Here is a 26185-nt window from a genome sequence, read left to right on the forward strand (position 1 = left end):
TTGCGTTCATTATGTGCAATTATATGTAGGTGGAAATATGTCTGAATTTGTAATGGGACATGGGCATAACTAGCACGTTGTTGGGTAAATGTCCTCATGCAAATGTCTTCATGCTGCTTGTAGAGCAGGCATAGGCAAAATTTTATTTTATTTATTTAAAAATATTTAAACAATAAAATGAACTGCTACATAAAAGGAACAAAAGTGCATGAAAAATGATATCAGTAAATAAAGAATGTACAGCGGTTCTAACATTTAAGGTTTGTTTATTAAATAATCAAATATATAAAATTGAACTCATCGTCTTCAGAAATAATTACAAATCATTACGGTACCAAAATGGTGAACATTATTTTACGTAATTATTATTTTATGTAATGATAAACACCACTGTTTAAGTGCACGCGATCTTATGAAAAAGAAAAATGAAAAATAAATACTAAAAAAAAATCCTTGAATAGCAGAATGTCAGAAGGTGCCGGTACAGCCAACAAATTTCACAGATATTTATGATGTAAAAACCATGGCAAAATTAAAACTTAAAAGCATCTATTGTAAAGCAGCTTGACAAGAACATGGAATTACATGAAAGCAACAATTAGTCTAATCTCGACTCTAGCCATACCCACACCCTAAAATTCCCTTTTATTCTAGATACAGTTATTGTTGGAAAAGTATAATTATGTTGCAGATATGGTGCATCCAGATTCTAGAAATAGATTAAATCACAGTTTGATAAGATACAGGTAGTCCTCAACTTACGACCACAATTGAGCCCAAAATTTCTGTTAAGCGAGACATTTGTTAAGTGAGTTTTGCCCCATTTTACAACCTTGCTTGCCTCAATTGTTAATATAATTACAGTTCATAAGTTAGTAACCTGGTTGTTAAGTGAATCTGGCTTCCCCATTGACTTGGCTTGTCAGAAGGTTGCAAAAGGGGATTACATGAGGCTGGGACACTGTAACCATCATAAATACAAGTCAATTGACAAGCCAGCTGTATTTTGATCACATGGTCATGGTCATGGGGATGCTGCAACGGTCATAACTGTGAAAAATGGTCATAAGGTACTTTTTTCAGACTTTGAACGGTCACTAAATGAACTGTTGTAACTCAAGGACTACCCGTATATGCTGATAACCATGAGGACAATTTTACCTCAACATTGGAAAAGAGATACATGTCGGTAATATCAGGCTAGGAAAAGCAAACCTGGGAGCCGACAGACACACAGCACTAACTAAATTAACAGGTTATATCAGAACAGTAGGTGGGTGAGTTCTTACACTAACACACCCATGTTCTCACATAGATTATTTGAATTCAGGCACACAGTTGATCTTTCTTTTATATATTCATATATGTTTAGAAAAACAGAATACTCCTTTACATTTTCCTTGAATTCTGGGTTAGTAGAATGAAGTCCCTTCTCATCCAGAAGTTGCTAGGAGAAACGGTTTGCTTTGCTTGTCCACTAACAACTTGCTGACCTTCCATGCATGGCTAGAAAAAAAAACACCAGAAAAATATAATTTAGGTCTTAGCTCTGCATTCATACTTGAGGAGCCCAGGCTGTTCTTAAACCAATATTGTGCAACCTGCAGCTCTTAATATTTCGTTCATTGGTTTCTTGAAGCAAAACTAGATTTCCATGTTCAATGAATGATGGAGCCAGTCCTAATCACAGGTTTTAATTAGCATTCTGATAGCAGAACCAATAGCTTTCAGAGCCTTTGGGCTACATATTTAACACTGCACCACACTGCAGTTGAACAAAATGTTTTGTCTTCATGTCTTGGCTGAGTAGCAACCTCTTCCCGTCTTCTCTATTGCCTTGCTTGTTATTTACTGGTCTGAAATAGTGACACACTCACCTTGGTTGTGTTTGTGCCAGCAGGTTACTGGAACATCACTGTGCATGGCAGAAAGCATTCATACCACCTCTACACAAAGTTGTTGAACGAAGCCATGCGCTGGGCCTCTGCCATCCAAGGAGTCATTGACAGCAAAGTTCCCATTGAAACACCCACGCAGCAACTTATTCGTGACATTAGGGTGAGTTCCACAAAGTCGTAATTGAGCTCTGCACAGAAGCCATAGTTCAATCTCTTTCTGGATATGAACACAACTCCAGGGTCCTGACAAGCCTTTCTTGTTTTTAATCACAAATGCACTTTTTAATGTATGAACCCCCTTTATTCCTATCCCCATCACTAAATCGGAGGCATTTGATAATATTATATAGCTATATGCATACACATTTTTCACCACAGACTTTACTGACAGCAGTATGTATGTATAGCATAATAAAAGGCTACATATTATGTTGTACCAGGGCTTAAATCTAGTACATCATACATGTCACATGTAGAAGATTGCTGATTCAACTAATAATTAAATGTAATTAAAAGTAATGACCTTTCAACATTAACAGTAATATTTTCTCTGGAAAAAAAATAAAATTTATTGTGAATGGACTAATGGGGGGCCTGGCTTTTGGTATACCCTGTATATTGGGAGGAGAAAGGCAAAGCCACTGGTAACATCTCCTTTTCTCTCCCTGTCCCCTTCTGTTTACTTCAGGAAAATAATTCTAATTCTGAAGTGGTAGAGCAAATCTACCGAAGGAATCCTATCCTGAGATACACCCAGCATCCCTTGCACTCACCACTGCTGCCATTGCCTTATGGAGACGTTGGGATCAACAGTAAGTAACTATGGCTTTGACATTTGAGGAACCGAGTCAGAAGGTGCAAAAGAAACAATTGTCAAAATGTAGCCGGTGAGAGGACACGGCAAAGTTATGGAGTATCAAGTCTCATATCTAGAACGCTGAAAATGAACAGTGTAGTCCTATAGATAGTTTATTAAAAAGCAAGATCTGTTATTTTAGTGAGACAAATTCATAAGTATACATAAGCAAAAAATGTTTGTAGTGCTGTTGCCTTTAGATTAAGCATGCAAAACTGAGTTTGTTCTTTTAAACAGGATGGGACACTCTCATATTCACAAAGTTAAAAATCATTACAATGCAATTAACAATAGCAATAATATTTAAAATATATTTTACCCAGACAGAGGGGAGCCCTCAGGAATTATGCTGGTAATTTGGTTCCCTTTTCTAACTTGAATGAAATCATTTTTATTACATTTCTTATTGCATCAGTTATATTCTTAGCTCAGATTGTCTTTTTTCTGCCTTTCAGAGCAGAGTAGAATCTAGTGCCTTTCCAGATGGAAAAGAGAAGGTGGTGGAGAATCCTACATTGTTCTAGGAGAACAATTATGCACACTATTCTGTGTGACTGCAGTGAATGAGTAGAGCCACCTTCTCTAATCTGGCACTGTCCAGCTGTGATAAATTTTATCTACTATTTATAGTTTTAGACATCTGGTGGATACCAATTCAGAGAAGGCTAAAATAGAGATTAGTAACTGTATTTTGCAATACCCCTGAGGAGCATATATGTAATTTTTCATGAGATTATTAAACCTGAAACTGCCTAACAAACAGATATTTCCCAAGGAGGTATTGTACTGATTGTCCTCTCCCTTGCCTTGTTCTTGTGGCTCTTTTTCCCTTACAGTGCAGCAAGAGAAGGGCTACAGCAGTCTTCAGGATGAAGCCATGAAGATCTTCAACTCCCTTCAGGAAATCGAGTCAGTGTCTGACCCTATCCCCATTATCCAGGGCATCCTTCAGACCTGCCATGATCTCAGGGGCCTCCGCGACGAAGTCTATTGTCAGCTGATCAAGCAAACCAATCATGTGCCACAGCCCAACAGCCCTGGTAATCTTCATCACTGGCAGCTCATGACCTGCATGAGCTGTACCTTCCTTCCCAGCCGGGGAATCCTCCGTTACCTCAAGTTTCATCTCAGGAGGTAAGAGGTATTCTCTGCACACTCATGCTTTCATTGCCTTTGGGTGTAGATCGCAGCTGAAAGTTAAAACTAGACCAGATGCTGGGAGAGATTCTGAGATATGCTTTATGTCCTGTATATTGTAAAACCGTGATATGTTTGCATTGCCTCTCCTGAGAGGCAATTACACAGTTGTGCTCTTTATTCCCTGGCATTATAAAAATCAAAATGTAAGATACTAGCCCTGTCGTCAGAAAACTCTAAATACCCTCTGGTGGGAGAGGCACAAATTAGTATAATGTCTTTAAATCAAATGACAAAATCGTCTTGTGGGTGATAAATAACTTATGGCCTTTGAATGAGTTTGGCTTCTCTTATGCCACGTACAAATGATGGAAGGTTCTGAATCAAAACGTGTTACAGGACACTGTACTTCTTCTTTTCCCATCCCAGAGTAAAAGATCTCTTTCTGGGCACAGAAGTAGACCAGTATTCTCAGTTCATCACGGATTCCCTGAAGAGAACCAAGAGCAGAGAATTTGTCCCCTCCCAGGAGGAAATACAAGCACTTATCGCTCGGGAAGAAATGACCACTACTGTCTATTGCCACGGAGGAGGTTCCTGTCAGATCACTATCAATTCTCACACCAGTGCAGGGGAGGTAAGAAGACTTTTTTTAAAAGTTGGGCTGCCTAGGAACTCTTATCATTGCTGTCTCTTCACTGGCTGATACAAGAAAGAATGAAAAAATTGGAAATGGAAACTCTTCCCTTCTGATCTGCAGGCCAGTTCCTTAGAAACTCTGTCTCAAAATGTACATCCTTTGTCCAGTCTGTTGGTAGCCTTTCCCAATCACATCTTATAGCCCAATTCCGTTGATGAACATAGAATAACTTGGTTGGGCTCAACTTCCCTTCTTTCTCTCTCTACTTCCAGGTGGTAGAGAAGCTGATCCGGGGCCTGGCCATGGAAGACAGTCGGAATATGTTTGCCCTCTTTGAGCGCAATAAACGTGTAGATAAAGCCATTGAGAGCAGGGTGATTGTAGCAGATGTTTTGGCCAAGTTTGAAAGGTAAGAAAAATAACCATACTTGGACTTCAAGTGTGTGTAAGACATAGCCGCAACGTTGAGTGTCCATAGTGTGAAAATACCCATACAAATTATTAAGGCCCCAGCCCCTCTAAGTTTAGTTTTTGTTGCTAAGAATATTATATTTTGCACTTCTTGCTAAGAAGGCTATGGCTCATTTGCAATACCATGCTTCATATATCTAAATCTGTACTCACACAGAATTACAAATGTGTCCTGGACAAAGTGTTTTTAAGCCCCTTCTGTTTCTTGGCCCTCTCCTCCCAACATGGCCATGTTACCTGTAATGCCTAAAGTTACTTGGCACAAGCAGTATCAACATCTCATAATTTGCCCTGTCCCACTCATGCTACCATTTGCAGTGATATGAAAATGTTGGTGGGGTACTATGTGCTGAGCTGTTATAAATGTTGTGGAAGGAGTTGCAAGAAGTAGTTTTCAGTGACATCCCTTGATCCATGATCCAGATGATCCCCAAACTCTCCTCCTTTGTCTTTAGACTTGCTGGATCCATGGAAGAGGACGTGGACGGCCATTGGCAGCTGTATTTTAAACTCTATTGCTTTCTTGATGTTGAAAATGTTCCCAAGGAGGGAGTGGAATTTGCTTTTATGTTTGAGCAGGTAAGCCTTCCATGAGACAGAATAAGCAGCTAGATTCATACAACTTCATTGGGTTAAGGATGGATGTAGCATGTTAGCAAATGGCAAAACTTAACCAGCAGTGCGATTGAAGAGGTTTCCCTTTAGCCCAAGGAGCCTGTTTTAGGTGAAATTACCCTCTGTCAGCAATGCCAAGCAAATGCCCAAACTCAATCAACAATGGGCAATTTTTTAAAGGTCACCCAGTTAGTCCTTGACAGAAAATTGGAAATATTGGGAGGCTGAAAAACATGTCTGTTTCAGAGTTCAGTACCAATAGCTTGAGGAGGTGTTGAGCATCGGAACACATCTTCTCAAACTGCTGCTGCCTTCTATGCAGCCAGTTCAGAGGTGCTATTTAACCGGTTCGCACCTACTCGGGCAAACCGGTAGCGGTTATTTGGCATGGGTCATCGAACCGGTGGCAATCCCTGGCTGGCCACGCCCCCAACCCGGTCGCCCGGTCGCTTACTTGCGATCGCTCTCCAAGCTTTCCGTTCCCCACATCCTCTTTCTTCCCGGGGGAAAGGAAGAAAGGCATGGATGCTGCAAGTATCACTTTCCCCTTGTGAGTTGAAGTGTCTGGAGTGAGAAAGAGTGCGGTCTGACAGAGCGGGTCGGGGTGAATCGAGCCTTGGAGCACTTTTGCAACGTAAAAGAAATGCATTTTGGAAGCAGGTCTTTTAAAAACTTCTCCAAGGATTCCCCATGGACGCTGCAAGTATCGCTTTCCCCGTGTGAGTTAAAGCGCTGGAGTGAGAAGGAGTGCCCTCTGACAGAGGGGGTGGGGGAATCCACTCCAGCCTTGAAGAAATTTAAAGGAGCTGCTTCCAAAATGCTTACCTGTTAAATGTGTGTGTGTGTGTGTGTGTATGAGAGAGAAAGAAAAGAAAAGAAAAGAAAAGAAGGAAGGAAGGAAGGAAGAAAGAAAGAAAGAAAGAAAGAAAGAAAGAAAGAAAGAAAGAAAGAAAGAAAGAAAGAAAGAAAGAAAGAAAGAATAGGAAGAGAGAGACAGAGAAAACTCTGTGCTATTATTTTTAATCATTCCATTATTTATCATGTGTTAATATTTTACACTGTCCCTACACCTAGAGTGATTTTTCTGCCTTTCTTTTGCCCAAGGCTACCACATATTTTTCAGGGTTTACATGCATTCAGTGTCAATAGTCCAGAACATAAAATACACATGTGTTTAACAAGAGTTGAAAGGGACCTTGGAGGTCTTCTAGTCCAACCCCCAGCTCAGGCAAGAAAACTGAGGATGCCAAACTCTAAGTAGAAATCCTGGGAAAGGTGTCAGAATAATACTTAGAAGGGACCTTGGGATGAACCCTATACCGTTTCAGAGAAATGGCTGTCTAGTCTTTTCTGAAAAACTTCCAGTGATTGAGCACCCAAAACTTCTGGAGACAGGCAGTTCCACTGGTTAATTGTTCTCACTCACAGGAAGTTTCTCCTTAGTTTTAGGTTGCTTCTTCTCTCTGTTCAGTTTCCAACCATTGCTTCTTGTTTGCATTCTGCTTCTTTGGAAAATACATTGTCCCCCTTTCTCTGTGGCAGCCCCTTAAAAGCCTGTTGCCTATCACACTCTTGAGCAAAGCACGTGAGCCATTTCCTCCTTTCAGTGGTCCATGAAAATACATCTATAGTATGCAGATAATAAAGTCAAAAAAGGTGAACAACATTTTTACAGAACTATAGATAAGCTGAGGCTGGGTGACAAGGAATGGCTGGGAGGGGAGGGGCCAGGTGAGGCACCCCTTGATGTGAGTGACATTGAGTTGGCCACGCCCACCCAGTCACATGACCACCAAGCACGCCCACCCAGTCACATGACCACAAGCCACGCCCACCAAATAAGCCACAGCCACAGAACTGGTAGTACAAAATTTTGAATTCCACCACTGAGCCAGTTGGAAAGGGGGCAATGAAGTGATGAAGCCTTGCTTGCTTCATCATAGGCAGGAAGCTTATAAAAAAACAGAAAGAACTGGAAAAAAATAGGAGGGAATTCCATAGTCCCTAAAATGGGAGTTTTTGATGCAGAGTATGTGCTGCCAAAAGCATTGATCAGGGCTGGGTGAGGAGCTGACTGAGCCAAAGGTTTTAAGCCAATAGATCAGGGGGTTGGTGTTTAGATTGATCAGCTGAGATAAAAAGAATTAGCATGCTTTGGCACATTGCTGTAAACAAGCCAAGTTGATCTACGTTACCTGAGAAAACAAGACACAAATCATAATATTGTAATTACGATAAAACAGAATTCCAAGGTCAGGAGAGTCTAGGCTATTGAACATCTTACAGGTTTTAATCATAATAGTTGCAAGCTCACATTTTACACATTTCAGTACTTAGTATCACCTGTGAACTATATCCTGAAATGTGATACTATTAACCACACTACGCTACAAAGAGATATAAAAGGCTGGGAATAATTGTTACTTCTGACTTTTTAACAGGCGCATGAAAGTCTCATTGATGGTCACTTTCCTGGCCCAGAGGAGACCCTGCAACACTTGGCATCACTGAGACTGCAGTATCTTTATGGGGACTATTTCAAAGTCTCCTGGTCCCTCGACAGCATCTATCCAGTGAACCGTCTGAAGTCGAAAATTCTGCAGTCCATGAAGAGCAGCGGTTCCAGCAGCCAAGTTCTGGAGAGAAGGCGGACTAGCTTCCTGGAGGGCACCCTGAAGCGCGGCTTCAAGACAGGCTCAGTGAAGAAGCAAAAAGTGGAAGAGGAGCAGATGGTAGAGATGTGGGTGAAAGAAGAACTGTCAGCAGCTCGGGCCAGCATAGCGGAAAAGTGGAACAAACTGCAGGGGTTGCTACAGCAACAGGCCATGGTGGCTTACATGGCAATCATGAAAGAATGGTCAGGTTACGGCTCCACTCTCTTTGACGTTGAGGTAAGAGAGACATGGAAGCATGTGTGGGGTAAAGCACAGTGATGCTCATCAGCAGCACTATCTCTGCACATACCTCCACCCCATAGTCCAAGTGTCCTCCTGATGTTTTGTGTTTTTCCCCCCACAATCTGTTAATTGGTTTTGGTGCATGTGTGAAATGTTAGCCTCTATCCACCTGACATCTTCTACTGTGTTCCATTTAGACAAACAATCCAAGGAAGGAAACAGCATGAAACAAAAGGTTTTGCCTTTTCAGTATTCCCAGCTGCCAGGGAAGGAAGGAAGGAAAGGAGGGACAAGTTGAAGAAGAAAACTGGGATGCAATAAGGAAAAGGAGGAAACGGGGCGGGGTGAACATGCAGTATGCATGTTGGTGATTCTAGATTTTTGTTGCATTGTGAGATTCAGATGACACCTTTTGTATTCAGGATCATAGGAAAGTTACTTGGTTTCTGGAATCACCTGTTCCTCTTTGTTTTGGGACTGGATATGCCCACTATGAAAGTCACTTTGTGATCTAGCATTTCCACCTTGCTGGGTTTTATTTTGGGGAGTTTTTTTTTGGGGGGGGGGGGGGTGTCATATGCCCAGGATACTTTTTTTAAAATTCCTACTATGTCCCTTCACTCAAGATGTCTAGGTAATTCTCACACTTAAGCTAACAGTTTTTAAAGTACCTTTTATGCGCGTTATTTTGGCATCCTTATTTTTTAAAAAATCTTACATTGTTGTTATCCCTGTTAAGAACGGTACCTGTTCTTCAATAATTTGCTGAAGAACTTATATGATATAGAAGTTAAGAAGCTCAACAGGGAACTGGAGAGTTCCAGATTCAAATTTTCACTTGGCTGCAGAAATGTTCAACACTAAGCTGGGATTTTTAACAGGAGTGGCTTCTTTCACAATTCATTGCTTCAATTACAATAGTGGCTCTTAATATATCACTTCTGAAAATGGACACTTCTGATGTCCTGTCTGGGTAAAGGACTATTTTTGTTGGGATTGGAAAGTATGTTGAATCCAGTTGCTAGAGTTTGGCACTAGATGGTATACAGAGCATACACACCTGAGCTAGTAACCTGCAGGGTTAGGGTTAAGCTAAGGCCTGGATAATTTCATCTCTCAAAACAATTGACTCTTTTCTTTCTTTCTTTCTTTCTTTCTTTCTTTCTTTCTTTCTTTCTTTCTTTCTTTCTTTCTTTCTTTCTTTCTTTCTTTCTTTCTTTCTTCTTTCTTTCTTTCTTTCTTTCTTTCTTTCTTTCTCTTCCTTCTTTCTTTCTTTCTTTCTTTTGTAGATGGAGACTTTTATAAGTGGAGAAGTCCTTGTATTAAAACACAGCATAGAAAATTTCTGAGTAAAGAAGCCATTTTAATTTAGTACTTTTCACCTGTTGTTTTGATACATATTTACAAAAAGCACTAGTGGTAAAAGATAAGGGTTGAAGGAGCCTGAGGCTGGAGCAGGGAAAAGATCTCTATACATCACATACTCCCTGTCAATTTTGGCTAAAAGCAGTTTCCTCAGTTACACCATCCCTGTTTGCTAACATTTCTTGGTCCTTTTCTTATAGTGCAAAGAAGGGGGATTTCCCAATGATCTTTGGCTCAGTGTCAATACAGAGAACGTGTCACTGTACAAACGGGGAGAGCCAAAGCCTCTGGAAACTTTCCAGTATGAGCAGATTATCTTCTTTGGAGCTCCCCAGCCCAACACCTTCAAGCTGACTGTGGATGAAAGAGAGATGTACTTTGAAACCTCTCAGGTACATTTTAGGACATTCTTGTCTCAACAATTTAAACAGCTCAAAAATGACTCTTCTAGAGCAGGATATGGGTTAGACCAGAGGTTCTGAAACATTTTGGTGACAGGATCCCTTGACATTCTTAAAAACGATTGAAAAAGGATTCTAGTACAGTAAACCTATCAATATATTCACTGTACTACGTATTAAAACGGAGAAAGGTTAGAATATTTGACTTTGCAGGCCCCCTGAAAGGGTCTTAATGACCCCCCAGGAGTTCCCAGACCACACCAGGCTAGAAAAATTATAAGGCAGAGCAGCTAATTATATAACTTCAATTGGAAAGTTAGGTGGCTGGTCAGAATATCAGGCAATCCCTTCATAGACCATGTTTTCCTTCTGTTATTTGTTCAGAGCAGGAAACAAGATACAAACTTCTAATATAATTGTGGATAGATCAATAAGGGCTTCTGAATTTTTGAACATTAGGGAGAAAAATAAGCTTTTTAAACTGCTATAGTTAGCTTTCTCTGAATACTTTTGTACGGAGACCCACTCCTCACATCCAATACCGCCATGACGTCAGCTGGAAGTCCAGCATTGTTGATTTGTAAAATGTCTCCAACTTGTCTTGGACCCTGAGAGAATCCACAGTGGTTTCATAGTTTACTAAATGGTTCTGATAATCTTCTTTTTATTTTATTAGGTGGGAGAAATAATTAAAATAATGAAGGCCTACATCAACATGATTGTGAAGAAATGCTGTAGCATCAGATCAGCCACCAGCTTGGACAGCCATGCAAGTATTTGGATGAGGTGATTTGATTTGCAGAGTTAATTATGCTGCTGAGAAGGACATGTGGTGTGACTCAGCCCAATTTGTAGCAGATTCGTTTTGTAAGAAAACATTACCCTATAATTCTCCTTCCAGCATCTTGCCTGACAGACACATAAAGGGTTACAGTTGAACATCCAGGCCTTTTATAATAAAAATTAGAACATCACAGGCTAGATCCTGTTTTATGTGGATTTTTCTTGAGCCCGCTCTTTGTGGGTCAGATCTTACTGCAAGGACAATGCAAGAGCCATCTTTGCTTGAAAGATCATCATGCGAAAACCTTTTCTGCAATAAAAGCAGCAGGAGAGTTGCTTTAAGTTAATATCAGCCAGAATTCCACATCTGAGATTTTGTTAGCTCTTCCTTGGGTGGAGCACGTGTGATTTCTCAGGAATGAGCTGCTACATCTCAACAGACGTCATCTTTCTAAGACTGTTACTGTCTCCAGTGGCTTCAAGCAAAGACTTCAAATTCCAAATCAGTTTTCAGTACGTCTATAGGCTTGGGACTCCTGCTACATGGGAGATCGGCTGTCACAAGGCTGCATAAATGTAAAGACATGGCATTGTTCCTTCTTGAAGTCCTTCGTAATTTTTCATGCTGCATGTTTGGGGAAGTGCCACTTAGTAGAAAAAAATATTTATCTGGTTCATTCAGAGGATAAAGTCAAATTTTATATTCCACCTGTATGCTGCAGTTCTCTTTCTTCCTTGGCAAGGAGTTTGGACTTTGCAGTATTTTTGTTAATGTTTTGTTTTTCTGCACTGCCATCATAGATAAGTAATGGGAAGAATTGGTGGCAACATGGACAGAAAAGAACAGCCTGAGGGCATTCTCCTCTGGTCTGGTGCCTCCTGGATATGTTGTAACTGAATACATCTAAAAGGTGCCAGGCTGGAGAAAGATACTCTTCAGCTTAAGGTTAAATGTGATTTGTGTAGAAAATAATACATTGGCTCACTTGCACTGAAAATATTTTGGAAAACCGTTAAAACAAAATACTATAAAATGCTCTAAATTCCTTGCTAAGAAAATAGAGGGTCTGAACCCTCAATGCGGTTTCTGCAAAATGAACAGGTTTACTTACAGATCTAGTTGATCTGGGTTTGATCGTAATTACGAGAAATAAATGGCATCAGGGAGAAGAGGAAAGCTGCTGTCTCTCTTGGTGCTGCCCAGAGGCTTTGGATTATAATTCTCCCAGCCCTTTTCTACTAGCTACGGCAGCTGAGACTGAAGAAGAATCCAAATATCCGAGAGCACAGGATTATTATCTAGCCTCTGTCCCAATGTGCAAGTATTCTTTCAGAGTTTATAACTGAGACATGCAAGCTCTTGAATTGTGTGCCCGTGCCCAGTCCTGAATTTAAATTACAGGTAGTCCTCAACTTGCAACAGTTAATTTAGTGACTGCTCAAAGTTACAACGGCACTGAAAAAAGGGACTTACGATCATTTTTCACTTATGACCATGAAATGATCATGCGATTTATGTTCGGATGCTTGGCAAGTGATTTATGATGGTCACAGCGTCCTGGTGTCACGTGATCCCCTTTTGTGACCTTCTGACAAGCAAAGCCAGTGGGGAAGCCAGATTCACTTAACCAACCGTGTTACTAATTTAACAACTGCAATGATTCACTTAATGGGGCAAGGAAAGTCATAAAATGGGGCGAAACTCCCTTAACAAATTTCTAACTTAGCAACATGAATTTTGGACTCAATTGTGGTCGTAAGTTGAGGACTGCCTGTACTTTCAGTCACAGTACAAATGTTTGCCAATCCTAATACAGCTAAGCAACACTTCTCTGACTGGGCTTTCTCCTCCTGCGTGAGCTTCAGCTCTTGGCTGAGGAATGCTGAGCTAGAGATGTCCACCTACCACCTTCTGGAAATTTTTCATGCTTCATGTTTGGGGAAGTGCCACTTGACGAAAAACATTTACCTGGTTCATTCAGGGGATAAGGTTACAATTTACATCCAACTGTGTGCTGCAGAATGTCCAGCCCTCCCAGAACCCATAGAAAATGGACGTCTGCAAAGGATTTCCCAAGCAATGACCTTCCATTCTGTCCTGTCTCTGGGGTTGCAAATGAGGAACATGACCAGATGACTCCCCCATTGCCATCTTTTCATTATTTGCCACAAAGGAGGAACAACTAGAGACACATATTTGGTGCATGTAATGTGATTACGTTGGTTAGGCTGGGATCTAAACATCACAGTTCATCTCCCTATAGACATTGCCTTAATATGCCAGACTGAATCCCATTCCGTTGCCCTTGCATCTTTTCTGTTTCTGAACATGGAACCAGGGAGACAGGCAGAAGAGACACGTGACCTTATTTTCGGTTCAGTACGTTGACAAGGATAGGCTTCCTCTCAACCAAGTGCCCTCCTAATGGATCAAGAATTTCCAGTCACTGCAGCTGGCATGTTGTCTATTGGAGCGTGCCAGTTAAGCTTTCACACATGGAGGGCACCCCCACTTGGAGGAAGCCTGGCCTTCAGTCTCCATGACATATTCCTCTGCTCCCTTGAACCTGCAATACTACTGTACTGCTATATCCTGGCTCACGGGTTGCTGCAGGCAGCTAAAAACCCAATTGGGAATGTAACAGACATTAACTGTATTGCAGATTTATTTCTGCACTTCTTTGTTTAATTTGTAACTGGCTTTACAAAATGGAGGTTTAATAAATTATTGATTGCATAATTATTTTCCTTTAGTTTTGTTGTTGTTGTTGTTTAAAGGCTTGGTTTGAAGCAATTAAATATCTCGTTTCTTGTGATTTCTCTCCCACCCCCCCAATCCTAATCAACACTGCTTTTTAGACACTCCAAAACATTTATTACACTTAATTCTAATTTGGTAAGAAAAATGCTTTTTGATCAGGATTTGACTGAGGATATTAAAGAAGCTCTCCCTGGGCCATGTTTTGCCAATTCAAAAAAAATTACTTCTGGGGAAGAAGAATTCACATAGGCTTCCTTAAAAGGTTATAATTTTGTTGATTCTAAACTCCTGAACAGATCAGCTTTATGTGACCTGGCCTCATCCAATTAAACTAGTCTATTTCTAGTTCAACTTTTTAAAAACACCATTTCATAAGTTCTTAGAACATTATGAACACCCCTCAGTAGCAGCTCAAAGCAAAATAGATAAAAACAGGTCCTAAGATGAGCAAAATTTCAAGCTTCTATTTCCACTAACACTTTTGGTACATAACTCTAAACTGTAACCCATTGAATTACAGTAATGAATGACAAGGCTGCAAGAACTATGAGGTGTGTGCACCTCGTGATGGCCTTTTCAACTTTCTCTGCTCTAATTCTGACCCTGGAGACAATGGCCAGGCTAAACTGAAAGAGGAACAAGTTCACAAGCCATGCGAGGCACAAGAAAACACACTGTACAGTACAGAGGTAAGCCTCTGCATTATACTTCTAATTTGGTTGCCTCTCATTTTCCCTGAAAGACCACCATCAATTCAGTGGATGTGCAGCCAGAAAGGCCTGTGGAAAAGGAGCCTTTGATAATGACACTATCAAGCAACACAAATTAGTGGAAAGCTGTACCGTCCTGTTAAAGCTACACTTTAAAGAAGCCACACTGATAACATCTGAGAGGAAAATACTCTTTTTTTTTTTTTAATTTGAACTGTGTTACATGTTGCCTTCTGTCAGCACATGGAGGCTTTGCGTCACAAAAATACTTGAGTGATGGGTTCTCATTCCCATCACTGGCCATCCTTTATGGGTGCTGAAGATGCACCCATAAATTTCATCATCATCATCATCACCAGGAATCTCTGGTCTGGAAGCTATCAAAAGCATATGTTTATTCTACAAGAGCTCACAAAAGAAGGCACAGCAAATAGCAGCCAAGAACCAACATCTGGAGAGCAGCTCCAGCTATACAAATGCACAGCTTTACCAACATTTGGGAAACACACGGGGAAACCAAGGTGTATTTTCTTCCGAGGAGTAATGGATTGGATTGAGATTAGTTTATTTGAATTTCGGGGAGGGGGGGCAGGGGGGAGTCCCTTGAAATAAAAAGTAAATCATGTAATTGATTTACCTGCAATTTAGTGAGAGAAATATACATAGACTGGATCTAATGCATGCCCCTTAAAAAGAAGGCGGTGAACAATTTTAGCAGTAAAACTGGTGAATGGTCACCTACCAGGTCTATAACTAAATCTGGAGAGGTTCGCGGGCAACTTTGGCAATAGAAACTTTGAAGGAGGCAGGATGGAAGGAAACATTCCTATCCTGTCTCCAGAAGGAAACAATTCTCAGTCTCATCCACCACAGGAAAGAAAGAAAGAAAAAAAAAAAGAAATCCTCTCCTGCTCTACATAGCTCAGCTTCTTCATCTAGGCTGCGCTTCCCCAAGGTAGCCCAAACTCAGCTAGAGAGCTCCCAGTTATGGAAAGCTGCACTCAACCAGACACGTCCCTCGTTCTGGTCTTATGAAGGAACCATTTTCACCCTGTCTCTTGGCTGCAATCAATAGATAAGACACACACAGACACATGGGAGACAAACACACTAAACAGGTCCTTGACCCCAGACTGGAAAGCTGCCAAGAAAATTTGTGAGAGGGGTTAAAAGATAACAGCAAATGATTACTGTTCTCTGTTACTTGAGAATGGGGAGTGGACTGGGAAGCCTACCTCCTAGGTAGGGCCTTCACTACCCTGCGCCATCGAAAGCAAGACAGTCAATAGTTCGGCTCCTGTTTGTAGTCGTGAGGATTTTCTGGTCCAAATCCAGCAAGGTAATCCCCATACAACTCCTCCCACACACAGCACACCTTGTGGGAAACTCGGCTACAGAGTTTCTGGAGGGAGGCACTGACAACCACCACTCCACAGCCCCAGCTGAAGCTGGTTTCTGTACCGGCTCAGGACCGCACGCCCATCTCCCCCTTCTTGCTCTGCTCAAGAACAAAACTCAAGAGCTGGCACGTTTTTTGAACAAGGAGTGGCCACAGAACTTAAGTCCAGGGACCGCTTTGCCAGGAACTGCTACTGATGGAGGAAAGTTGGCATTCAAGAAGGGATGATTTTGTGGTGGAGATTTCTAAGTCAGAAGCTATTGAGGGTGGAACACAGCACACCACTCCAACACATAGATGAGATAGGCTGGCTAGCATCACCTTTGCTCCTATGGCTTCTACAAGAGAGGACGGACGGACATATTTCATCCTATTTTAATTAGGAAGCCATGCCCACCAGGTCTCTCTCTCTCTCTCTCTCTCTCTCTCTTTCATATATCAAATCTAAGTAAGCGTTGGGTGGGAACTCAAATGTCCCCTGGCAGGCGGACTACAGCAGCTCCACCAATCCAAGGCTGGGAAGCAACAATACACAACTCTTCCACTCAATTCGACCAGCATGGGATTCCTTCCTCAGGGTTGGGCTGAGGAGTTTGCCAGCACAGCCACCTCACTATAGCAGACAGGAGTTCCCGCCTTTCTCTCAGATATGCTTTGCTATTCTCTTCTTAACTTGCAACAGACACTGGCTATGCTTCTTTTAGAAAGGAATCTTGTGGGTGGGGGATTACTGGGTATAATCCTATATATCCAAGTAGCAGCAAGATTGGGGAAAGGGCACCTAATTGAGATTATGTATGTGCTTGCATGACTCAAGAGAAGGAGCAGGGATGATACTCAAGGGCCCAGACTTGTCATTATTGGCACCCATTTTCTCTTGCCCACATCCACAGATGTGGAAGCTGCTGCCGTTTCTAGAGATCAGATGCTCCTATGCCCAGCCTTTCATCTAGCAGCCAAAAGGACATTTGGAGATGGAAAAGAAGCCTCGATTCAAAGCAAACCCTTCAGCCAGAGCTTTTGCCAGCCCTTTCATAAAACATCAGCCCAAGAAAGTAATTTTCTTTCCTTGTGCTCAGATGACCAAAAGGCACCATGTGTGATGAAATAGGAGAATAAAATCAATTACAGGAGAAAGGTAGGCTGCCACCTAAGTGGCAGATACATTTCTGGGCATGCTTTCCACCCATCCTGCTTTGGCTTGGAGAATCTGAAATGCTTTCTTGCCGATATCTAACCCTGGCAGTAGCAAATAGTGCTATTGGCACGGAGAGTACAAACTCTGTTGGCAGGAAAAGCTGGCTCCCTCCAAGGTTGGTGTGGAGGGTGGGGATAAGCCTGACAAGGAGCAACACACCACATTTACACAACTTCTCCCTGGACAGGCTCAGATAGAAAGCAAGAGCTGTCCTGAATGAGAGCATCAACAGCCGGTCCAAGGACTACTGGGAGAAGATGCCTTTGAAACGGATCTTATCCTCGTCCTCTTTCTCACGCAGGCGGGACTCCAAGTTGCGCAGCTCCCGGGTTACCACTGGGGTCAACGATGGATCCAGTTGCAATACTTTGGCAAAATCGGCCTGAGCTTCAGCTGAGTTCCAGACAGCTGCGTGAGCCTTGGCTCTCTTGAAGTAGGCTTTGACGTTATCTGTGGGGGAAGTGGCCATTTGAATAAGCTAAGCGGGATCCATGGCCTGATGCCAAAGATCCCTGAAGGCCTGCTCTGGTTTCAGCCTTGATGTTTCTCCTCCCCATTAGACAGCCGCATTTCAGACTTCTCTACCTTTCAAACCCACCATGGCTCTTCGATAGCTCACAAGCCTCCTTACCTTCATACTTGTTGAGAATAGAGGAGCAGTGATCCAGCACTTCATAGTACTCCTCGTTCAGCAACTTACACTGACAGTAATTCAACAATAAAGGAGTGATCTGTTGGTCCAACTGGATCCAGTCGGCAGATCCTGGCTGCTCCTATGGCATGGAACAAGAGAAAGGGCACAAAGCATGGGTCAGCTGTAGCAACCTCTGCCCACAGGCCAGAACCCTTATGGGCTGGCCTGGGACAGAATTTCTTGTGGTGGCACCAAGGTCAAATCCACATGCAGCCGACGGAAGGGACGAATTGCTGAAGCCAACTTGCATGGCCAACTGGCCACGTCCAATTTGCCGTAGCCAACTCATTGCAGGACAATTTACCATGGGACAACTCGCTGCGGGAAAATTCAGCAATTCAATTTAATTATTTAAAATACTTTTAAAAATGTTTTAATTTTTTTCATTCACGTTCCATTTTGTCCCTCCTTTGGCATCAGGATTCTATTCCACTATTTCTTCAATATTAGTGTAACTCTTGTCCTGCGGTGAGTTGGCTGTGGCACATTGTCGTAGGTCCTGCGGCCAAGCCCTTAGGGAAATGTAAAAGATGATAAATAGGAGGGAGAACACGAACCTTTTCCACACAAAATTGCTTGTCCTTTTCTAACAAGGACTACATCACAGATGGAATGATGAAGAAAATTTCAGATGCCATTTCTACAGATAAAAGGTAGGTCAGGGAAAGGGAAAAAACACACTGCTGATTTTGACTCATGCGTGTGTTCTGATGAAGAGAGAAATTGTGGCTATCTTGACAAATTATGTTAGAGAAGGCATTCTGACTGCTTTTCAGCTCCTATCATGGAGCTGCATGAGTGAAGAAGAATGCTATTTCTTTGATAGAATTACTTGGAGGATACAATCCCTCTCTCCCATTGGAACTGGCCCAGGAGAGCCCCACAGTAGCTGAGCAAAATTGTCCCAATGGTTTAGCAGGGATCCTCCTTACTGGTGTGAGTATGCACAAAGTGGGACAGCATTATGTAGGCCCATTTTTTTCAGATGAGGCACACCTGGAATTTGGAGAATACTGTATGTCCGTGATGGCGAAGCTACAGGTGGCACGCAGAGCGAATTGTGCGGGCACGCAAGCCCCAGCCAAGTTTACCTGCACTGTGCCTGTGTGTGCCTCCTAGCTAATTTTCGCCCTCCCGGAGGCTCGAGGGAAGCTTCTGCAGCCTCAGGAGGCCGAAAAACGGGCCTTCCGGAAATACCAGAAGTGCCGAAACGGGTCTGTTTTCAGCCTCCCAAGGCTCCGGAGGCTTCCTTTGCCCCTCTGGGAGGGCGAAAACAGCCTCAAACGGGCCGAAAATCAGCTAGGAGGCACGCGCAGTGCAGGTAAGGGGAGTGGAGCGGGGTGTTGCACGCACATGCGCAAGGGGGGGGGGTCGGGCACATTGCATTGTGGGTGCCGACACACACACACACATGCGCTATCGCACACACGTGCACTTGCAGCACACCACAACAAAAAGGTTCGCCATCGCTGCTGTATGTGATAAGTACATGAATTCACAACAAGACTGCCAGGGGAAAATTTTGGGGTAGCAAATTCATTTAGGTGTCCAGGAATTAGCAAATTAGCTACAATCCCAAAAAGTCTTTGTTTGGGTCCAAAGGTCTTGCGGCTTGACAACAATATGAAATTTAACTTTGGAGAATACCAGTTTCCTTCGCATTTTTAAATTGAATAATCTTTATAAACTTAGGTAGGAAAGATAACTTGGTGGACCCCAAACAATGCACCTGAAGGCACAGCACTACTCGTACCCATATTAGGCACAATAAAATCAATGTTGAACAACTAGGAGCCCATTGACCAAACTGAAGAAATCCCATTCACAGACTGTTCAATCAAGGGCGAAGATTGCTCTGGCCAGGCCAAGCTTTAGCTGGTTATGAAAATGACTTAACTGACTACATTTGTACCTGCCCAATGATATGAGTTAGAAGTTCTGCTTCATCCAGGGTGGAAATCCCTCCCTGATTTGGCATTTCCTGCCCTGAATGTTACACAAATGAAACCACCCCCGGGGAGCCACACCATCAGTCACCTTCATTTGCAGGTTCTTAAGGCAAGCAATTGCATCGTAGTATTTGACAGCCGCCTCTTGCACTTTGCCTTCCTTGTAGAGCTCATTGCCCTCCTGGTGGATCAGGGGCACGGCCTTCATCTTCTCCTCATCTGACATAGCCCATGGATCCTGTCGGTACGTGCCAGGTGTTTCTACCTGGTGTGGCACAAGGCAACAAGCATGGTTAGATCACGGTGCTAGAGAAAGCAGGGCCCTTAAGAACCAGCCTGCTTTGGTCACCCCAGGCTCTAAGGCATTGGAAGAGAACTAACACAGAGGATTGGGAAAGGCACTGGACTGGCACTGGGGAAGACCTGGATTTAAGCCCCTTTTCAGCCACAGAAGCTCCCTGGGTAACCTTTGGCCTTCCCAATCTATCTCACAAGGAAGTTATTGTAAGGAAAACCGGGATGTAGATGTTCTGTGCATGCAGTCTTGAGCTCCTGGAGTAAAGGCGAGGTATGTATGTGTCTAACAAATGAGTAAAATAATTGAAAAGGTGTCTCAAAACTGAAAAGTTGCAGGGTAAGAGGGAAAAGAAGGGCTTGCATTACTTCAAACTGCTTCTTTCCCCCAGTGAGACAGCAAAAAGCATGCGGTCTTTCCCTTGGAAATAAGACCCATTAAAACAACGATCTCATGCATTTGTGCATGAAGAAAAAACGATTCCCGACTTCTATCCGAAGGCATCTATCTTCTCCTTGTTTTGTGGAGCCATATACTCAAGTAGGTAAGAGAGTCCCAAACATGTGAAGCCCAATTGCCCTTCTCGAGCCTGCCTAGCCCAGAGGACCTCACCTTTCCTTCCCCCTCACCTTGAGCACTTCAAAGGCAAAGAGGAGGGGCTGGGGGTTCTGCTGGAGCTCGTCAAGGTCTGGGTAACCCAGCGACTGATGCTCGTGCATCTGGGCAATGCCACAACAATGTCGTTGTCCCTCCATAGGATCTTTCCCAGCTGCAATGTTCCTCAGGCTCTTGGACACCATCGGATATAAGACCACATGCTGAAGGAGGAGGAGAGGGGGAGAAAAATGGCACAGGCGAGAGGGAATAAATGCCTTTTCCCAATTAGGAAAAAAATGAATGACTTTATAAAAGAAGGAAACCTAATGTTCTTTTGCTCATGCCCAAATCAGTACTAGATCAAGGTTCCTTTATATTTGAATCGCAACAGAAGACTTTTAAAAGGGCCTTTTTCCTACTTCTGACACTAACGCTCTACATTGCAAAACTGTAATTCCACGTACACCATACAGACTCAAGAACTTATTGCTTTCTTTTGTACAAGTTTAATTGGCAAATGGCAAAGTTGCCCATATACGTTTTGTATCATTTTACTCTGAAGGGGACAAAGATCTACACTATACATATAACACAGAAGTCATTGCTACTCTTTATTCTGTATTAATCAGACTAAACCTAATATAGTGTACCAATTCTTGGGCAGTCAGTTTTAAAGAGGTCCCTGGCAAACAAGGGTATCCAGAAGACAACAAGCCAAGATGAAAAATGGCCTATAAGAAGAAACTTATGTGGAACGGTTGGAGGTGCTGGACATGTTTAGAGAGGAAATAGTGGGAAAACCTGATATCTGTCTTCAAGTATCTGAAGGATCCTCCTGCATAAAATAGGGCAAAGTTGTTTAGAACTGTTCAGAATAAGAAAGAATATATTTAAATTATAAGGAAGATTTCAGTTCAGCATCAAGGAAACGTTTCTAACAGCAGAGTTTAATAGTGGCAAAGATTGTCAAGAGCACAATGGAATTTCTTTTTACTGGAGTGTTGACGTGGCCGTCTGTCTGGGGTGCTGAAGTAGTGGATTCTGACACTAGACTGGGGGTTAGGCTAAATGATCTCCAAGGCTCTCTCAACCTCACATTTTAAGTATATTTTTTATTAAAACTTTCAAAACAGGAAGGTAAAAGCCGACACAAACTAATAGGTAGTAAGAAAAGACAGAAATAAGAAAAGGGGGGAAAAGTCCAAGAAAGTGGGGGGGGGATGTAAAATAGGATAGAAAAAAAAGGTACAAAGGAATGGCTTTCGGTATTCTTCACAGCGGTTATAAGTACAAATATATTTTAACCTTTCTCTGAAGTTACATCATGTTACTTTTCTTTCTACAATCTGCCCTGTCTAATCATCATCATCATCATGTCGCAAGTTCATTTTTTCATTTTTATGCAAAGTCCATAACAGCCTTTTTGTCAGTAATAAAAGTACCAAGTATGTCTTTTCTCTCATCAAAAGCTAACTATCCACTTCAGCAAAATCTGTTAACTTTCCCAACCATTCCTCCGTGATAGGTTTTATCTTTCTACCTCCAAATCTTGCTGCAGTGGTATATTGAAATGATCTTCCAGGGTTATTGTTGTTGTTTTTATAACTTCAACCTTGCATTCTAGGATTGTATGAATTCCCTGCCAGATTCTCCCCCAAAACAGGCATGAGCAATACCTTTGTGTCACACAAGAATTCAGCCACCTCGCCCTCCTGCATGCTGTGCAAGATAGTTTCCCAGACAGGCAGCTTGAATTTCTTGCCGAAGATCAGCTCCATAGGCTTGTCCCGGGTACGACTGTCATCTAGTACTTTCTGATCTGAACTGCAAAGCATGGTGCGATAGTGGAAAGTCACCTGAAGAGAACCAGAAGCAGAGCAAGTGAGTAGGTCACCTCCCCGATCTACTAGAACAGACTGCAGGTAGTCCTTGACTTAGAACCATTGGCATAACAACCATTCAAAGTTATGACGGACCTGCCCAGAGCTATTTACAAACCATTTTCTAAATTATGATGGTCATGGTCATGTGATCGCACTTTGGGTACTTGACATTTGGCTTACCTTTACCAACAGATTGCAACTTTTTTTTTGCTGGTTTCTGGCATTTATTTGTTTGTTTCTGGCAAAAAAATGCCTGTTGGGAAAAATGGATTCACTAAATGACCACAATACTTGCTTAATGACCATGGCAGTCACTTAACCATTACTAGTACCCCCTCCCCCCCCCAAAAAAGTTGTAACTTCAAATCCAATCACATGATTTACAACCATAATTTCCAGGCTCATTAAGTCATTAAGTCCAGGACTACCTGCAAGTCAGATATTTTAACTCATTTGCAGTACGGAGTTCAATGATGTCATCATAATATAACATTGTCCACATCAGAAAGACGCAGATCGTTTAGTGGAAGTAAACACATTATTGGGGTTTTGCAATGCTTTAGCTCCAAAGCTGAAAAAAATATTTCAGAGCACGCGTAATTTTGCAATACCTTTCAGCCAACTCCTTCAAGAGTCTTTAACTTCACCTGAATTCTTCTGATAGCCTTCAAGGAGATGACGTGGGAAACTATAATGACGTGGGAAAATACCCGAACAAAGCTGAATACTATATATATATATATATATATATCACACACACACACACACTGAAAGGTTACTGAGGCAGTGTATCCATGCCCACTCCGATGCACCGTTATAACCTGTTTAACTTAAATGTGCAGTTTTCTTTGATCACATGGCTACTGTACTAACCTTGGAAAAGAGGTGGCTTCTTTAAGGAAGTAGCAACAAGTATGGCATGCATACCCACATCTGTTCCAACTTTGGAACCATAAGACAGCATTTCCTGAAAAGCAACTAACAGTGATTTTAAAAAGGACTGATGTACCACTATGAAGAAACGCATTGAAGTGGCTGAGCGCAAACTAGCCAAGTGGCACACAAGTATATGTGTCAAATGGCTGCTGGCTGACTGTGCTGAACCTCTGGAGTTGAAAAACACTATCTCGAATGTGGTTCACAAAAAAAATCAGTGGGAGCCACCTTCCCAACAGCCAATGGCATTGATTCCTACCCTCTGAAAATCCCAACATTGGGACAAACATAAGCCACTGTGTGGTAGAAATAGTTCAAATCAGTATGTAAGGGGACAGCTCCACGCACACTTTCCCCCAAACTTATTCTAATCTTTAGGTTAGAGTTTGGAGACATCAGCCTGGATTTCAGTTACTTAGATGTGCATGCAAAGAAGCTAAACGGAAGCTAATGTGCATCTTGAGATTAACAACAAAAACCTCCTCAACAGTAAAGGTACCTTTGAACTGAGGTTGATCCTTGGTGGCTACATCCATCATTTTCTTGGCCCTGTGACAAAACTAGCTCGTTGCTAATTTTTGCCAGTTTTTTTTCTTTTTCTTTTTACTTGCCAATTTGATCTAAGGCAATATTTTTCAACCTTGGCATCTTGAAGATGTATGCATTTCAGCTCCCAGAATTCCCCAACCAGCAAAGGTGGCTGAAGAATTCTGGGAGTTGAAGGCCACACATCTTCAAACTACCAAAGTTGACAAATACTGGTGTAGAGCTCTGGTCCTTTCTCTGGAGCTTTTCCCCTAACAGGTAATCAGGGCCAATGAAGCTTGGCAACCAAACCCAGTCAAGATCAGCCAAATGTCATCTCCTCTGAAAATCCCTCTTAAAATCAGCAATGGTAGCCTTCAAGTGCAGAGCCACATGTGACCTTTCTAATTTTGTAAAACTAGCCAGGTCCAGCCAGTAGGGCCATTGGGTCAGGGATACTGGAATTGTCCAGCAACATCGAGGGAGCTGCCGACTCTCCATTTGTAGCTGGAGTAGGTGACCTCTCCCTCGCTAAACCCAAATTTCCCCAATTTGGTTTCCTCTAAATGGGGTGAATTACTATTCTCGCTAACCACTAGCTATTCTCGCTTAATGACACTGAGAGCTGATCAGATTTATCAGTGTACAAAGTGGGAACGAGAGCAACCTATTGACGTAGGCATAAACGAGAGCAGGAGCGAAAGCAATGAATGGAGATAAATGAGCATCGTTCCATTTCGCTTACACGGCCACCCGACTCCACTCGCTCATGTCTACCACCCATCGCGCATGCGCACTTTAATCTAAATGTCCTTTCCTAATGGCGCATGCGCATTTTTCGGTCCGGTTCCGTTATCTCCCGAGAGAATCGCGCGCGATCTTTTTCACCTTGGTACCATCTTGGTAATCAAGCGCCGGTCCCCGGCCTTCCTGCACCAACCGCTTCTGGATCCCATCCGCCCGGAGCTGCGCAATCTTGTCCGCCATGATGGCTTCTCGCCCGATTCGGCTTCGAAGTCTTCGAGGGATTTGGGCTGGCCGAACTTCGCTCGTCTTCTTCCGGATGCGCTCGTCTTTTTCCGTATCCGGTTCTCGGACACATCCGTTAGCAATCGGAGATTTTCGGAAAGACTCGTGCGGAGCGTTTGATCTAACTCAAAAGAAGTAGAGTTTCCGAATGATAAGCGGCCGCCGGGAAAATGAATCTCTACTAAGCGGGGAGCCTGGACGTGTTACTGTTATTCAACACTAAACAACATCGTGTTTCCATATCCTGAGGTAGCTGAGCCTCGGGCCCGTTTTCACTCTCCCTGCCAAGCGGGCTGCGCTCCTGGAGCTGGGCGAGACGAGTTCCGAGCAGGAGTCCGGGATATTCGTAGATCTGCTTAGCCTCGGCTCCAGCGAGCAGATCCCTGTCGGTGGGGTTGCCTTATATAATTTCCATTATCATCTAGTCACTCCGCTGCCGATGGCGGAGATCCGAAAAGCAGCGGCAGCCTTGTCTGTACCCAAGTCAGCCTTCAGCAAGGGGAAGCTCGCTCGCCCTCCCCTCCCCAAAACGATCTGCCCCACTGACTGTCAGCCAGACTGGGGCCTCCCTAGGGATGCAGTACTCTGAAGGATGCCATCCTGTTGTTATTTTTTTCCCCTTAACGAGATGGTGAAAAAGAGGGGAAACTGGAGAAGCGTGTTTTTTGTTTTTTGTTTTTTTGACCTGCTCCTTTCTGAGCTTCCTTCAACACCGAAGCTGAGCTTATTTATTGATTGATGGGTTCTTGTAGCTTATGTCCTGTTTTTCAAGTTCTCCAAAATCACTATGGATGATTTTGTAGATTAGAACCACAGGTCAGAACGACAAAACATTTCCTTCTCTAGTTGCCATGAATCATACCAATTCACTGGAAGGGAAAAACACATTTTAAACACTATAGTTGATAAGTTTCCTAAAGATGGAGCAAATACATGTTTAAATAGATATCAATAAAAAAATGCATGGATAAAAACTCGACTGTTTTTGAATTCTTTCCTGAAAGACCCAGAAAATGTAATGCTTGTTCCTTTGTTGGCTGAGGATTTTTTTTTTCCTTCATGTTTTAAATGATCGGAAATTTTTATTGCTATTTTGGACACATTTACTTGTAAGATTGTTTGAACCCCAAGGGATTGTTCTGAGTG

The 26185-nt window shown here is 42.6% G+C and overlaps 2 protein-coding genes across 7 annotated transcripts in view; one reads left to right on the forward strand and one right to left on the reverse strand.

Annotated features, from left to right (window-relative positions):
- LOC113410701 (unconventional myosin-X-like) overlaps positions 1 to 11725 on the forward strand; it is a 57411-nt gene extending 45686 nt beyond the window's left edge. For 2 of the 4 annotated variants that reach the window (XM_087950441.1, XM_087950439.1), the window contains 9 exons: positions 1901 to 2058; positions 2587 to 2710; positions 3591 to 3888; positions 4321 to 4528; positions 4804 to 4940; positions 5458 to 5581; positions 8059 to 8508; positions 10080 to 10271; positions 10957 to 11201. In XM_087950441.1, the coding sequence (XP_087806567.1) occupies positions 1901 to 2058; positions 2587 to 2710; positions 3591 to 3888; positions 4321 to 4528; positions 4804 to 4940; positions 5458 to 5581; positions 8059 to 8508; positions 10080 to 10271; positions 10957 to 11070 (1805 nt within the window). In that variant the 3' untranslated portion in view covers positions 11071 to 11201. Of the gene's footprint in view, positions 1 to 1897; positions 2059 to 2586; positions 2711 to 3590; positions 3889 to 4320; positions 4529 to 4803; positions 4941 to 5457; positions 5582 to 8058; positions 8509 to 10079; positions 10272 to 10956 lie in introns of all 4 variants that reach the window. The other 2 variants (XM_087950440.1, XM_087950438.1) reach the window with 1 other exon arrangement.
- AIP (AHR interacting HSP90 co-chaperone) lies at positions 275 to 25557 on the reverse strand. 3 transcript variants are annotated; one of them, XM_087950442.1, is made up of 6 exons: positions 24899 to 25115; positions 22343 to 22522; positions 20699 to 20887; positions 19863 to 20039; positions 17763 to 17904; positions 275 to 1506 (listed from the first exon to the last, which is right to left on the reverse strand). In XM_087950442.1, exons 1-6 carry the CDS (start codon positions 24995 to 24997, stop codon positions 1478 to 1480), a joined length of 816 nt encoding a protein of 271 aa, XP_087806568.1. In that variant the 5' UTR covers positions 24998 to 25115; the 3' UTR covers positions 275 to 1477. The 3 variants fall into 3 exon arrangements, with proteins under 3 accessions (XP_087806568.1, XP_026521394.2, XP_026521395.2); XM_026665609.2 differs by lacking the exon at positions 275 to 1506 and adding an exon at positions 14723 to 17581 and having other exon boundaries at positions 24899 to 25557; XM_026665610.2 differs by lacking the exons at positions 275 to 1506; positions 24899 to 25115 and adding exons at positions 14723 to 17581; positions 23423 to 23550.
- Positions 25558 to 26185: the final 628 nt, after the last annotated feature.

Source organism: Notechis scutatus, chromosome 1, assembly GCF_049901735.1.
Source record: "Notechis scutatus isolate UNSWTSFEM ecotype Mainland chromosome 1, rNotScu1.2, whole genome shotgun sequence".
NCBI classification, from domain to species: domain Eukaryota; kingdom Metazoa; phylum Chordata; class Lepidosauria; order Squamata; family Elapidae; genus Notechis; species Notechis scutatus.

Coding starts and splice junctions, on each gene's coding strand:
- AIP (XM_026665609.2), bottom strand. CDS start 24,997: ATGGCGGACAAGATTGCGCAGCTCCGGGCGGATGGGATCCAGAAGCGG. Junction 20,040..20,698: donor TTGCCTTTGAAGTGCTCAAG/GTGAGGGGGAAG, acceptor GTGCCACACCAG/GTAGAAACACCTGGCACGTA. Junction 17,905..19,862: donor TTAAGAACCTGCAAATGAAG/GTGACTGATGGT, acceptor TCCATGCCATAG/GAGCAGCCAGGATCTGCCGA.